This window comes from Prinia subflava, chromosome 19 (genome assembly GCF_021018805.1).
Source record: "Prinia subflava isolate CZ2003 ecotype Zambia chromosome 19, Cam_Psub_1.2, whole genome shotgun sequence".
Taxonomy (NCBI): Eukaryota; Metazoa; Chordata; class Aves; order Passeriformes; family Cisticolidae; genus Prinia; species Prinia subflava.
Window position 1 is genome coordinate 2,464,422 of NC_086265.1, and position 15,381 is coordinate 2,479,802.

At 44.8% G+C, this 15,381-nt stretch overlaps 1 protein-coding gene across 1 annotated transcript; it reads left to right on the plus strand.

The window, feature by feature from the left end:
- Window positions 1-1,328: 1,328 nt before the first annotated feature.
- On the plus strand, window positions 1,329-14,978 carry VPS37B (VPS37B subunit of ESCRT-I). The gene is made up of 4 exons (XM_063415893.1): window positions 1,329-1,486; window positions 8,921-9,092; window positions 9,658-9,740; window positions 10,852-14,978. The coding sequence occupies exons 1-4, from the start codon at window positions 1,382-1,384 to the stop codon at window positions 11,338-11,340; spliced, it is 849 nt and encodes a 282-aa protein (XP_063271963.1). The 5' UTR covers window positions 1,329-1,381; the 3' UTR covers window positions 11,341-14,978.
- Window positions 14,979-15,381: the final 403 nt, after the last annotated feature.

Sequence of the window (15,381 nt, forward strand, 5' to 3'; positions counted from 1 at the left end):
GCAGTAATTGGGGAGCTGCTGCTCCTAAGGGTTACCACACACTGCCTACTCCAGCGCTGGTGACATGACTGATAAGAATCAGAAGAACAAAATATATGGTGGTTTAATTGACGCAGTTTTTACTACATTGCATTTCAAAAGTATTTAAATTTACCGTGAAGCGCATCTTTGGCAGATTATTTATTGACCTTCACTGTTGAAGAAGAAAGTGCTTAAGATGGATGAAATGACCTACCACCAAAGCTTGGCCAGATATGATTTTTAGCTATTTTTAACCTAAGTAAGTATTCAGCCTAGCTTGAGAACAATAATGCAATCACTCTTTTGAGACTTGCTCCAGCCAAGTCCCAACCTGGGTAAGGAAATGCGAGTTAAACCTACTGATTTTCTGTCTGAATTCACAGCTGTGGAGTTTGAAACAAAAGGAGGCCACGAGTGGCTATGGCTCTTTCAGGGGCTCCTTCCAGGGAAGGACAGGGGACACAGACACCCCAGGGACCTGTCCGACCCCCGAGTGTCCCAAACAGCCGCATCTCCGGGGCCTCACCCCGAATCCTGTGTTCCCTTCTGGGCCCTCCATTCAGGAACAACATTGAGGAGCGTGTCCAGAGCTGGGAAAGGTCCGGAGCCCCAGGAGAGGCTGAGGGAGCTGGAAAGGGGCTGAGCCTGGAGAAAAGGCGGCTCGGGGGGACCTTGTGGCTCTGCACAGCTCCTGACAGGAGGGGACAGCCGGGAGGGCTCTGGGAACAGGGACATGAGGAGAAGAACGGCCTCAGGCTGGGCCAGCGGAGGGGCAGGGTGGACATCGGGAGGAATTTGTTAAGTGAAAGTGATAAAACACTCTCGGGTTGCCCACGGAAGTGGCGGAGTCCCCGTACCTGGAGGTGTGTAAGGAAAGACAGGACGTGGCACTCAGCGCTGCGGTCTGCTGGAGGAGGTGCTGATCGGTCACAAGCCGCCCTCGGTGATCTCAGAGGTCTTTTCCAACCTCAATGACTGATCCCTCGGGATTCCGAGGGCCCCGAGCGCCTCACGTGAGCGCAGCACACAAAGCTCGCTCTGTGCGGGGCTCTGCCCGGCGCTGTGCCCACAGAGGGGCTTCACCACGGACCCCTCAAGGCCTCCCTTTACAGACCCCTCACGGCGGCTGCACCCCCTCACGGGGGCTCCCCTCAGCCACCGCCGCCCCCCTCCCCAGGCCCCTTTGGTTCCGTCCAGCAGCGCCCCCCTCCCGCCGCGCAGCCCCCGTGGTACGCCCCGACACGCCCCCCCCGGCAGGGGGCGCTGAGGGCGGTGCCCGCCGGGCCGGGGCGAGACCGCGGCGGCACTTCCGGTCCGGGAGCGGAGCGGGGCCGGGCGCGGGGCCGGGCGCGGGGCCGGGATGGCGCTGGACGCGCGGCGCCTGGAGGCGCTGAGCCTGCAGGAGCTCAGCGCGCTGCTGGACGACGAGGAGCGGCTCCAGGACATGGCCCGCGAGATGGAAGAGGTGAGAGGCTGCCTCAATACCCCCCGGCCGCGGCCTCTCCTCGGGCCGCCCCCCTCAGCCCGCGGGGTCCCCGGTGCCGCTCGGTGTGGGGGGGGTTAATGACTCCCCGCTCCCCGGAGCCGCCGGGCGGTCTCGGCCCTGCCGTGGAGCTGTCGGTGCGTGAGGAGCCCCCGGGGCTGCGGGAAGCGCTGTCGGTCCCTTCCTCGCATCCCCCCGTCCCTCGTTCTCCCGGCCCTCCCGGCCTTTTGTTCGCCGGCCCGCGGCGGGGGATCGGTGCCCGCCGGGTGCCATAGGAGCGGTGAGGGCTCGGCGGGCTGAAGACGCTAAATTAAATTAATTCAACCGCTGAATTAGGAGACAGTGGCGGCCCGGAGGTGGGATCAGCTTTTCCGTTCGTACAGCGCTCGTTTTGTGCCTTGGCCGTGGTGAGGGATTTTGCCAGGGTGTATCCAAAACAATGTGAAAGAGATTTCTGTGTGCCCCGGTTGGTATGCTGGGCGCAGCGAGGGCTGTCAGGCTTTTCTGCTGCTTGTTTTGCCTGTTTGAAATGTCTTTGTCAGTGCATCAGGCTCTAAGTCGTGCGTTTGGAGCTGCGATTCTTAAAACAAAATAGGAGCCTGTTTTCTTGCTCTGGCTGTGGTTGTCTTTAGCTGGTTTTTCTGTGTGCCAGTGGACACTGGGTGTTACAGTTCAGATACGAGACTGTTGTGGGTTTATTTGCCTACAGATGTTCCTGAAAGAATCTCACTCTTAGTCAGATAAGAGCGAATAAGATAAAACTATATGTATGAAAACTTTAAAAAGAAAAAAAATGTGCTCTGCTTCTCTGGATCCTGTATTTATTGGGGTTTTTTTGTTTTCTTAAATTAGAGGACAAAAGCCTCAGAAGAAAAACAGTGGCAACGTGATCTTGAGAAAGAAGCTGACTTTATGAAGTGAAATCAATTATAATTGTGTCTCCTTAAACGAAGGCTCTGGCCCTTTTGGTGCTTCTGAGGAAATTGTTCCGGGTCACCTCCAGCCAAATTTTCGGAGTGTTGAGCATGGAGAGGCCCACTGAAGGCTGGGGCTGAGTTGATGAGGTGTCCTGGGGAATTTATTTTCTGTATTATGCAACGATTTGCATTTTGAACTTTGTGCCAATAGATTTCTGAGAGTAGGGCAGATGTAATAACTTTTCACGTGAGCTTATATTTTGAGAACTTAGAAGAAACAGGCGGTGCTGTGGAAAGTAGAGCACGCAGGGAGCTCTTGGAGGCCCTCTGGTTTGCTGGGGGCAGGAGCACCCTGCTGAATAAAAACTATTTAAGGAAACTCAGCAGGTTATAATGGGCTTAACTTCATAAAGATGTGAACAAGTGCAGTACTGCTGGTTCCAGTGTCACCTCTGACAAGGGACACGAGCACAAGGCTGGGCTCGGTGGTCTCTTTATTATTATTTATTTGGGTCAGGACTGACAGAAAACCTCATGATCTCAGTAGAAAAGATCCTCCCTCACTACACAACCAGCTCATATTCTCGATTTGACCCTCAGGTTTTCCTCTTTCGTTGGCATCTTAAGGCTTTTGAATTGTAGAGTTAAGTTCTCCGGGCCCGAGGGAATATTTTGTGGTGTTTGGAAAGTGTGGCCAGGTTTGAAGGTGCTCAGGCTGTGTGGAAACACGGCTGTGCTGCTGTAATCCTCTTTTATTGGATATGGAGGCTTTTACTGGAGTCTGTTCAGCTGGAGATGTGTTTACCCATCTTGGAAGGAGCTGGCCATGCTTGAATATTTCTTCCTCATTCTGTTTTTGCCTTCACTGGATTGTTTATTGCATGTGCTGCAGGGATCTGAGTTTTCACTGGGAAGTGTGTGGCAGGAAGAGGGAGAGAGGGAAATCCTGAACATTAAGGAGGCACCACGGTGACTTCACTGCTGTTTGGCTGTCAGTCCATGTGTATCCAGGTTGTAGGGTTACTCCAAAGTCCTTGAATTCCTAATTTTACTGTGACATGCCAATTAAATCATGATTGCCGAGTCGCTTCTCTGAGGTCACTTGTATTTTCAGTGGCAAACTTGGTTAAAGCTGATTATTCCATAATTGAAAAACCCCTTTGTTCTCCTTGTTGCAAGGGAAACCCAGCTCAAACCCCAATGTTTTGTTCACAAAGGAGGAGGATTTGGAAAAACCACTTGGCTTTCTTGCTAACAGCTAAAAATAGGCATCCCCAGCCTTACAGGGAATGTGTTCCTGTGTGGCATTTGAGCAGGGTTTGTGTGTGTGTGTGCCCAGGGGGGACGTGCTCACAGAATGCACGTGTGTCCCCAGGTGGGTGACACTGTGGCATCAGAGCTGAGCTGCTGCTTTTCCTGTCTCTGAGCTCGGGTTTGCAGGGCTTGAACAACCAACATCTTGTCTGCGAGAAGGAGGAAGGAAGCTCCTTGTCTGGTACTCCCAGTCTTTTGAAACTGAGGAGGGTTTGGTTGGGTTTTTTTTTTTTAATAATCCTTTCAGGTTGATCTCTGTAGTTCATGTACAGCGTTCATCTTCATGAAATAGGCAATCACAGGATGGGTTGGGTTGGAAAAGACCTGAAAGATCATTTTGTTCCAACCCCCCTGCCATGGTAGGGTCATAAAAATAATTTGTTTGTAAAAGTCAGTCTTGGTGAGATAACTCTAAAAAGCACAGATGAGAGAATCTGTGACCTGACACTGGTGATGATTTGATGAATCTCCCTGTGAAAGTGAATTTTCTTTTTATCTCTGAAGTATCCCTTCTGTAACTTTGCAGTATTGTGTTACTGACTGCTAAGCTTCCATGCCCAAAAATCATTTGGTTTTCAGTACCTTAATTATGTGAAATCAAGAAGTCAAAAATGTATTGCCTTCTTCTCATTCCAGCATTTCAGAGTACACTGGCAAGCACAAAAGGAATTTTTTGAGCATAGTCCTTTTCTCAAAAGCTGATTGAAAAGATCGTGCAGGGCAGAAAGTCCAAGTCAAACCATGTGCATTCATGCCCAGATTTCTTGGATTCCTACCCTCATCTAAAAACCACATTGTGCAAGTGGTCATGTTCTTGCTGGCCAAACATGAAATTTAGTTGCAGAGTTAGGAATTAGACTCGGTGACAAGTACAGATTTTTCTCTTCTAGCTGAGCATCAAATGAGTAACCTGTCTATGTCTGGTGAGTGCAAATTGCAGTGCTCAGTGTCTTGCCTCTGCAAGAAATGTCTAGGAACTGCAGCTTACCTTCTAAGCTTTATTTTTGCCATTTTTAAGCAATCAGAAGAGCTAAATTTAGCCAATCTAATTACTTTGCAGTATGTTTTAATATTTATTACAGAACAGATGTTGTTAGGGGGTGTATTATTATTCACGAGTCCTTGATGAAAAGCACTCTTAAATCTTCTGTAAAAGAAGTCTCTTCTCCTACTCTGCACCTGTCAGCTCCTCTTTCAGGGGTTAATTTGACACTCCAAATGTGCATCTTTATACTTTCACAGCGTGTCTGCATCTTTTATTCTTAATTTACAAGTATGTGTAAGTGAAAGAGAATGTGGGAATGATACAGGCTGGAGAAATCTAAAACGAACATGGATATATCCTATGTATAAAGCAATTAAAGCGGTGCCACACAAAGCTGCTTTTTATTTATAGCTCCTTAAGAGACTTTTTCTCGAAGGTACCAAGAGATTCCTCGCCGTGCTGCTGGTCAGAGCAAGCTCATAATTATAGCAGTTCTTGATGGACTTTGTGGGTAGTGAGGATTGCTCAGTTTCTCAGGAGGCAGCTCCTCTGGGAATGTGCTTTGGGATGAACCAGAGCGACGTTTTACACAAATAACTCTTGCTGCAAACCATTATTTTGGAATAAGGGATCAACATTTATAGTATGAGTGTTGCTAAGCTAGTACTAGTTCTGGTTTAATTTTATCCAGCTTTTTTTTTTTTTAAGTGGGATGAGACAAAGCTGCAGTTCATGAAAGAAGTAGACTCTAAATTCCCAAAGCAGTTGCTGCTGCCTGCTCTTGGAAATTCTCATTAAATAAATCCTTGAATAAAATTATTCAAATTATGTCCATTAAAGAAATACATTTTTTGAAGCAGCTGAAGTTTTGAAGTGCTGCACAAACCATGACTTTTGTTTTTAATAACCTATGTGTGTCCATGGCTTCATTTCCTTGCAGCACAGTTTGGTGTTGAGTGGTCTGCTCAGGAGTGAGCAATCCTTGTACCATGAAAATCCCCTTCTAAGCAGCTCAGTATGCTTGCTCCATTTGTCCCATTCAGAATTCATAGTGAGAGCTCAGTAGTTAGGAAAAAAAAAATGTCATATATTCTCCGTATATTAAGTTTGCTCAATATTCTCCTTAATATTGCCCTGTCTCATTATGTCTCGTGATTCTGACTGGTATTTCCATCTGGTTTCACATTAACCTTTCCTGCCTGTTGAAGTGCTCATGACCTCAAGAGTCTTGCTAGGAATTCTGCTGGAGTCCCATGCTCCTGACTTTATCTCTAAATAACTTTTTTCCTCTCACTTCCAGTGGGCAGGTGAACAAGCAGTGTAGGAGCAGTTCCCTGCTAATGCACATTTTTGCCACATGTGACAGCAAAATCCCTTTTGTTGGATTTATTCCTTCCTTGGCTTTTGTCTTGGGCTTGTGGAAAGCTGTGAATGGATGCTGAAAGCATTCTTTGTGCTGCACTGATAATCTTAATAGACTGCTCATGCTGGACTGTGGCATTGACCCTTGCATGATTTTGCAGCTGTTTTTTTGTAGTTTTAAATTACTCATTTTTTGAAAGCTTTTCTGCAGCGCTCTTTAGGCAAACGTTACAGTGTTTGCATTCTTACTCCTCGAATTAACTTCCAGCTGTAGTGGAACAGTTGCTGTAAAGTTTTTACACAGACCTACCATCAGTGACAGAAATTATTCTGGTTTATAAATTGTGACTGTATTCAGGTTGCATCGCTCTGGGATTGTATCTGTTCTGTTTGTTGTGAAATAGAATATTGTTAAAAGAAATTTGACACAGACCAATGCTGGAAGTGAAGACTTCAAGAGTGTTGTTTTAATTCATCATTAAGTGTCAATTGTCATTTTTGATCAACAACTTTTAGAAAAAAAATACCTTTCTCAGAAGTGCTCTAATATGGAGAAAGTTTAGTCATTAAGTCTTGTGTAATTTCAAGCACTATAATTGAAAGTGCAATTACAAATACCTTAACTTTTTCAATTTAAAACAAATACTTTTAAAGACTTTTGCTAAAGTTTAGTCTAGTCCATAATTATTAGATATCAGATGCCAAGGACAGGATGTCACTCTGCCTTAGATGTAGGCAGCTCATATTAATCACATTTTTCTTCTTTTTACAAGTCACATACATCATGTCATAGTGATATTTACTCATCTTCACACATTTGAAATGATTTAAAAGTAAAGTTATTCAGCAGATCATTATAAAAGGTCAGGAATTTGTTGCTTCTTCCTCCTGCCTGGTCCTGTTGAGAAATATTCTGACACTTGAGGCAGGGACACCATCACTAAAGTCTCACTTGACTTTAGGAAGCCTTTTCTTTGTTTAGCTGGAGTTTTACTTTCTCCTCTTTACTATATATGATTTTAGTAAAAGCTGCTTTTTCCTGGTGTTTGTGCTCTTGAAAGGTTTATAGATTTGTGTGTCCACTGCCTTTTTTCCTGCCCTCAGTAAATGTACATCTTCTTCATCCTAAAAGGGAGATCAAAGTTCACTCATTAAACTGGTCTCTCCAGATTGTGCCCCTGCTTTGAAATGAGAATATCAGCCTCCCAAGCAGTGAAAATACTGAATTTGCTGTGAGGAAGTCGTGAGCTCATTAAAATGGTGAAGGAGGCACAGAACCCATCGATCTTTTTGCTCACAATTTTCCTTGGCTGGCAGTTCAGGAGGCAGCGAGTAACACAGCTTGTGATGGCAGAGGGTGGGAAGAGTTGGATGCCACTAATTAAGCTGTTAAATCCTGTATTTAAATCCTGTGTTTTAGTTCCCTTCATAATTGTTTGAAAAAAAATGTAAAATAGGGGGACTTCAGCTTTCTGAAACAACAATTCTAAAAGGATAGGATCATATGAGAATAAACAAATGGAAACCAGTTTAATTTAAATTAGTTTGCATCAGATTAAAATGTAAGAAAAGGATTTTCTTTTTATTCTTTGAAATGATCCACACTGAACGCAAGCATAGGGCTGGGTGGATGCTTATTTAGGCTTGAGAAGACGAAACAATATTGAAAGTGTAATTTCTGAATTTCACAATTTGGAGTAGACTTGGGGTCGATGTAGAATTTAGGACTCTGCATTATCCTTGGTTGTTGTTGGGTTTTTAGGTGATTTGGCAAGAACAGGGTGAGAGCAAAGCTTTGGTTTTTGAAGAGCAGTATCTGGGGACAAAGGTGAGTTTAAGTAACACCAAGCTAGTTTTGAACGTAGGAAATTAAAATAGCCCCTAAATATTTCAAAAGGAAGTAATTGCTCTCAAAGACAGTTGCTTAGAAAAACACCTGAATTTTGGTGCTGACCTTTTCTGGGGCTTTTCAGCAGCTCATTTGGGTTTTTTCCTGTGTTCTGGGGCGTGGCTCTGTGCCCACCCAGAAGCGTGGCAGGAGCGAGGTCTGTGCTTGTGTTTGCTGCAGGGGCTGTAAATGGGAGCAGCTGCAGCTGAGCAGCACTAAAAGAACCACAGGGATGGAGGAGGACACAAAAATGTACAAAACTCTGTTGGTTTTGAAGGCAGCTCAGTTGAATTAGTCTGTTGTGCCCTGGGAGGACTATTCCACTTGTTGATTCAGCCTGAAAAATCTGAAATCAAATCCCTGGGTTGGTTTTTTTTTTTTTCCCTTTTGATGTCTGAATATTTTAATGAATCTAATGTGACACCCAGGGCAGACTTCTCCAAACACTGAGCTCTCCCAGAGCTTCTGAAGGCTCTCTTGATAAAATCCTGTCCATGTGTGACCGTGAGCAAACTGGAATCTGGCTGAATCTTGGGTGTGTGAGAATTGTCACTTTTTCTTTAGGCTAGGAACTGTTAAGCAGAAGGATTAAACTGAAAGAAAATGAAGGTTTTGGCATTAATCCAGGATTGGTGTTGGGGAAGAATATTCTGGAGAGATCACGATGCAATCCTTATTTTTTACATGTTAACAAGATAAGGGATGACATTTTTATGCACTCATTGTATCTCACTGCTGGAATTCAGATTTTTTCCAGAGCTGTTGCTTTATCTGTCAATGTTCATCATTTCTTCATCAGTTGCAGGTCCAATGCCACAGCACTAATTCTTACACAGAGCTTACTTCTGTTGTTTATTTTAAAGTTTCCAAATTCTCATTTTGTCTTGCTTGATAATTCCACTGTCATTTCACACACTTTCTTTTTTTTGTTGTTTTTAATTTATATCCAGGCCCAAAATGTTCAGCACAGCAAGGACATGACTCTTGCCAGCAACCGCAGTCTGGCAGAAGGAAATCTCCTGTACCAGCCAAAGTTGGAGTCCCTGAAATCAAATTTGACTGAGAAATATCAAGAGCTGCAAGTTCTTTTTGAAGCATACCAGATAAAGAAAACAAAGCTAGGTAACACTGGCTGTTGACATTTATGATTTGCTGTTTTCTAAGTGAATGTAAATCTGTTGCCTGTTTGTTGTTTGGTTTTTGGTGTCTCATTTTTAGCTGTGAATTAGGGTACAAAGTGAAATGTCATTTTTGGGTAGTGCTGAAATAGATCACACTTGTGATGATTTATTAAGTGACTGTCACATCTAGTAACAGATACTGTGGATCTTCCTGTTACCTACCTATTCTTGACCTACTCTTCTCTAAATTGTCAACTTAATTTACCTTGCTAAAGAGCAAAACACCTTGAATTTTCAATGACTATTTATAAATCAAATGGAATACTACATTTAACTTTCATATTGATTTATATTTTACATCTGATACTGCACTTGCTGAAGTGCTTTCAATATTATAAGTATATAATTGGAATTAAATTTCAGCTCTTAGCACTCTGACAATATTTTTTTTTGTGATCATGCTGTGTGGAGCTGCAGAGCCTGCAGGTTGTGCAGATGTGGCTCAGAGGCTGTGGTGTGGTTGGAGGTCACAGCTGTCACTTTCTGTCCCTGCTGTGCCTTTGCAGACAGACAATCCAGCAACGCCTCCCTGGAGACCCTGCTGGCACTGCTGCAGACAGAGGGGGCCAAGATCGAGGAGGACACAGAGGTAAGGACAGGACACCCCAATCCTGCCACTTCCACCCATTCCAGAACCTTCCAGATTCCGGGGCTGCAGTGCTGCGTGGAGCAGGGGACAGACTAAATAATTTAAAAAATATGGTCTTGTCTCTGCTTTGAATTTCGGGGAGCAGCTATTTGATTCCAGGAATTTTATTTCATTTTTATCTGAGTGATTTTTTACTCTGAACATCTTTGAAGTTCAAGAGAGAAAGTTGTTTTTAGAAAAGACAGGCAAACCCTCCTTAGTTCCTTGCTTTGCCTTCAGACTTGCAGAGCTTAAAAATGTGAAATCTTTTTTAAATGGGGTTTCCCTGGTATTTATATTACTTCATAATAAATGTCAGTTAGTAGCCTAATAAAAAACCTGTGCCTGTGCTGCTTTTCCTGCAGTGTTTCTGGTGAAATATTCCATTGTGATTTCAGTGTCTGTGCAGGTGCCAGTGGTCACCACTGGCTGTGCCACAAGTGCTTGAAGGGTGATCTGACTTCAGAACAATGGGAGTGTTTGGTTTTGTTTGCTGATTTGCATGCAGCCATTTTCTGTAATTAATCAGGAGGCAAAAAATTGCTTATTAGCCTTGAGTTGTGATTGTAAAAACACATTCCCAGGACAAGCCGAAATTTGTGATTTTATGTTTGTTCAGTTCTAAATTATTAAACATCATTTACCCAAAGCCACAAGTAAGGGTGAGTCTTAAGCCTGACTTAGCAATAATCCCAGTGCTGAGTCTGAGTTCCCAGTGTTTCTGCTGGCATTGAAGCAGCCCTGAGCTGGAATTCAGCTGAGCTGGCAATCTGGGAAGCTGCTGGACCTGGTTTGTTCCCGTCTCTGGTGATCAGGGGAACGCTCAGAGAGAGATTCTGATGTTTTTACCGCTGTTACTTCAGTATAAATTTATGCAAAAGTGATATTTAACTCTCAGTGCTTCTGAGTAATAACCAACTCAAAGTTCTGCCCGGAATTCTTCAGTATGCCAGTCAACCTTCCATATGCCAGCTGGAAAATCACAGGCAAAACGCTGCTATTTTTGGGACGTGAGCCATTTCGATTCTGTAGCAGTAGGCAGCTCCCTAAGAGAATGTTCTGTGTTTGACAGAATATGGCAGAGAAGTTCCTTGACGGCGAAATACCCCTGGACTCCTTCATCGACGAGTACCAGAGCAAGCGCAAGCTGGCTCACCTGCGCCGGGTGAAGATCGAGAAGCTGCAGGAGATGGTGCTGAAGGGACAGAGACTTCCCCAGGCGCAGCCCAGGCCGGCCGAGCCCGCCGCGGCCCCCGCCGATCCCTTCCAGGCGGACGCGAACGCTGCTCCCGCGGCGCTGCCCCGCCGGGTGCCGCCGCCGCCTCCCCCGGGCCCCGCAGGACGTTTGCCCGCTCCCTTCAGCGCAGCGCTGGGCTCAGGACCGCCGCTTCCCTACGCGGGGGCTCCGTACCCTCCTCTGCCGCCGCGGCCGGGCGGGGCTCAGCCCGCCAGCCAGGCGGCACCGCCGGGATACCCGGCTCAGTTCGTGCCGCCCTATCCTCCTCCTCTGCCCCAGAGACCGCCTCGCCTTCCGCCACATCCTGGCTTCATCCTCCAGTAGAGTTTTGGGTGCGCCTGACTCAGTATTGGTGCTTTTATTTCCTTCTCCCCCATCAGAGACTTGCTGTAGGCAATGGGAAGCCTCTGTTCTTTGCACAATGGAGCACAAAGGCCGAGCTGTGGCACAGAGGTTTGCAATTGCTTTGCTAAATGTGATGATGGTTGTTTGCAAAGGTCAGTGATGGCAAGGTTTTCCTGGGAAGGTGTTATGGTCTAAGTTCTGTAAATCCACTGAATTGAGAAGCTGCTGGCAGTGGATTTGCTGATGTTACAAACCGAGTCACGCTCTGAATTCCTTGGTGATGGTCAATCAGCATCCTCTGTGTTCTGATGTATTCCCGTGGCAGCTGGGTGTGTGTGTGGCAAACAGGGAGCTGCTTGTCCCTCCAAGGAATTCTGTGTACAGTGTTGGGATGGCAGCAACCACACCTGACTGCTGGGCCAGGGGTGTGCACAGGACCCCCTTGGCACATTCTGCATCCAGGGCCAGGCACACGACATTTTCAGAGCTCACTGAGCTGAAACTCCTGTCAGAACCCCTTGGGGAGGTTTTACACGGGGGAAATGACAAGAGTTTCATTTCTGCATTTCACTCGTTACCTTAGACAGGGTGTAATCAAGTAGGCACTACTCCCACTCCTAAATGGCTTGATACCCTCAAAGTCCTGGTCTCTTGAAATGAAACTAAACTGTTTGTAGAGCCAGTTCAGGGTTTTATAGACACTTTACCAGGCAGTTTTATTTCCTTGCCTGTCAAGACTCTAATGGTTGGGTTTTTTCTCCTTTTCCACACCTTGGATACAGAAATGATTTTTTTACACAGGTGCTTAACTTTTGATACCATGTGATTCCAGGAATCTAGGCAGGGTATTTTCTTAATCAAATACTGGATTTTCACATGTAATTGCCCACTTGAATTTTCACGATTTCCTTTTATTCCTTAACTCTGTCTCTCACTTGGCAGACCTATTTTTAACTTTCCCATTTCATTTAGTTTTGCAGTTTTGGGCATGTGTATCTATCTGGAATTTGCAGTTAATGTTTCTCTGCAAGGAGGCAAAAAAGAAAAGCCTTTTGAAGTCCATGGTGGCTGTTTGCATCTTGCAGAATCTGTTCTTGACTTGCCACTGGATGGGAGAGGCTTTTTGGGGCAGCTCAGATTTCATTCTCCATGTGACTCTTGAAGCCTGAGGTGCAGACACATGCTGGTATTTTAATCCAGCACTGGGGGAGGCAAATTTTAACACTTGTTGTTTGCTCAGAATGTGTCTGTGAATTTGTTATCAATCAGTCCAGAATCTGTCAAAGCCCCTGGTTATTTCAGAGCCTTTTGGTGTCATTGTCCTGGAATGCACCACATTGTTTGGAAGTACTACAAACATCAGTCAGAATAGAAGATCTATTTTTTTTTCTTTATGTAAGACCTGGATTGTCCCTTAATCATTTCCTCTGGAGTGTGGTGGTTAGCAAATACTAATCTCAAATTAAGCTCCTAACAGGAAGCTCTCGATTCTGAAAATTTGGATATGGTCATTGGGTTTGTTTTGCCTTCTGCAGACAAAGGGCAGAAAGTTGGTCAGTGTTGTGACATCTGAACCAATTCCCCAGTGTAAGTCTGGCAAGCTTTTATAGATGGGGGATTTTGTGAAGCAATGTGCATTGGATTTGTTTGCAAAGTGTGTTTTTTCTGTAATCTAGTGATGGTACAGGATGTGGTTGTTTTTTGGTTTTTTTTAATAGTGTGATAACTTTTCTTGGTATTATTTTCTCACTGAAGCTTTGTATAAGCATGGTTAATTATGACTCGTTCCAAAGTACCTTTGCTGTGCTGTTAGTGCTGGTATTTGGGTGGCAGCTGTTGTGTCCGGGTGCTAAACATGAGTCTGCTGTAGAAATGGTTTGTGTCCTAGAAAGAATTAAAGAATTAAAGTGGGTGGGGGCTCCCAGGGTGGTGTCTGAGTACAGAAATTCATACTTTGAGCCTGCTACACAAAAACTCTAAAAGACTCCCAAATCAGTTTTACTAAGATTTCATAAAAACAACCAGGTATATTTTACACTTATCAGGTGCCAACTTTTTTTCTGAGGGTTGGAAATCCTCAGAAGTGATGGGGGTGATAGATAAGTGTATTGTGAATTTGCACTGCATTTTGTGTATCAGACTTTATTGGTCCAAAAATATTTTTACTACTTGTTAAATCTTCTGTCTTTTGGTAACTTTTGTGATAACAATGACCTTTCAGGGATACTTTATCTAAAAACAACCTCTTGTGCACACTAAATCCAGACAAAGCTAATGCAATTTTTTTTGTCTGAAAGCAAAACAATGCATTATTGCATATGCATGTGGCTGATGTGCCTTAGGATCACTTCTTGTGATTGTAATTCTAGGATATTTGCAGTTTCATCATTTGAAATGGCCATTGCTTAACTCTAATTTAAGGGCTCTTCGAGAGCACTGACTTCTACAAAAAACTGGCCCTCATACTTCAGAAAAAACAGCTGTATCTGCTATTTGTGAGCTTATAGTTGCCTTCACTGATGGGTGAGTTTGAACGTGGCTGATGTAACTAATGTGATGTTTCAGTTATTGCAAGCTCGTAACTGAAGTCCAGCTGCTCATGGAAAACGTTTTGCCATTAATTTTGTGTGTGTGTTGCACACAAATTGTAAATATTTACTTGACTGCTGGTGATGTTTAAGGGTAGAGGAGAGGAATGGCTGTGGAAAGCTGTTCAATCCTCTCAGCAACAAACTTGAGGAAACACTAACCTGGCAAGAGCTGTGTCAGTGCTTTCATCCTGTTGCCCTTCAACAGCTTCTCCTGTTCTGTTATAGCTAATAAATTAATTCTGCTCTGGCTAGGATGTTTAGAATTGTACTAATTTGCACTGTTTATAAGATAGTGAGATTAAAATGCCATAGGCAAGCTGAGACTTGAGAGAGGGTGGCTCACGATGCTTGCCAAAAAAAATATATATATATAAATAAATACAAAAAGGATTTTTGATGTCTGCTACAAATAGCACATACTTCCCCAAAGCAATTGGAGTGGAGAAAAACCCTTCAGACACGATGTGTGACACTTCAAAGTGCTGGTGGCATTGGGAGTGCCCTCTTTGGGCAGTGCTGTCTGTGCCAGTCTTTGTGCCAGTCCTGTGAGCCAGGCTCAGCCTGGGGACCTGCAGGGAGCAGTTCTGACCCCGGGGGTCTCTCTGCACTCAGGGCTGCTCCAGAGGAGGGGCTCCAGCACCCCTGATCCCCACAGGTCACCTCTGCACCCCTGAGGGAGCAGGAGATGCCAGCAGGCCCTGGCTGCTCCAGGTGACCGTCCCCAGCTCCGCAGCCTCGGCCTCCACTCCTTTGGGACTTCTCTGCCCTCTCAAACTGGAATCACAGCGCAGATACAGAGCTCAAAGCAACAATTCCTCCACCCTCACGTGGAGCTGACGTGGAGTTCAGAGGGGCAGAGTCGTCCTGTGCCTCAACAGTTCCTCTGTGGGATCCTGGACTGTCTTACTAAGGGGCAGTTTTGTACGCCGAGCAAGTTGTGAAACATACAGTGGATTTGTTTGCATAATAAGTCTTTCTGTTATCTACTGTGTTCTGATTTTAAATAAAATTGCATATCTCTTGGTGTCCTGTCCCCTTGTGGCTCTGTTCAGTCGTGGTGCAGTTATATTAATGATTTTCAACCCTAATGGTGGTTTTTTTTCTGTAGCAACATAAACACAGGTTGTAGGTGGTTGCAGAACATCAAATTGCAAAATGCTTTAATTATTCATGGTAAATCTGTTGGTTGTGTTTTTAGTGACTGGATACAATGAGTCCATTTTGTATGGAGCTGATGCAGGATGGGTTTGCTCAGAATAGATTTTGTGTTGTAATCAGGGCAGCAAGGTAGGTGGGCTGTCTGTCAGGTAGAATCCCTTTGCTTTTCTTCTAATTTCCTACAATTAGCTAGTGGGAATGTTCAGAATCACCTGGAAAAGCTCAAGGGAGAAAGCCCTTTTTTTTTTTTTTTTTTGTAAGAGAGGAAAAT

Coding starts and splice junctions, on each gene's coding strand:
- VPS37B (XM_063415893.1), top strand. CDS start 1,382: ATGGCGCTGGACGCGCGGCGCCTGGAGGCGCTGAGCCTGCAGGAGCTC. Junction 1,487..8,920: donor TGGCCCGCGAGATGGAAGAG/GTGAGAGGCTGC, acceptor ATTTATATCCAG/GCCCAAAATGTTCAGCACAG. Junction 9,741..10,851: donor AGATCGAGGAGGACACAGAG/GTAAGGACAGGA, acceptor TGTGTTTGACAG/AATATGGCAGAGAAGTTCCT.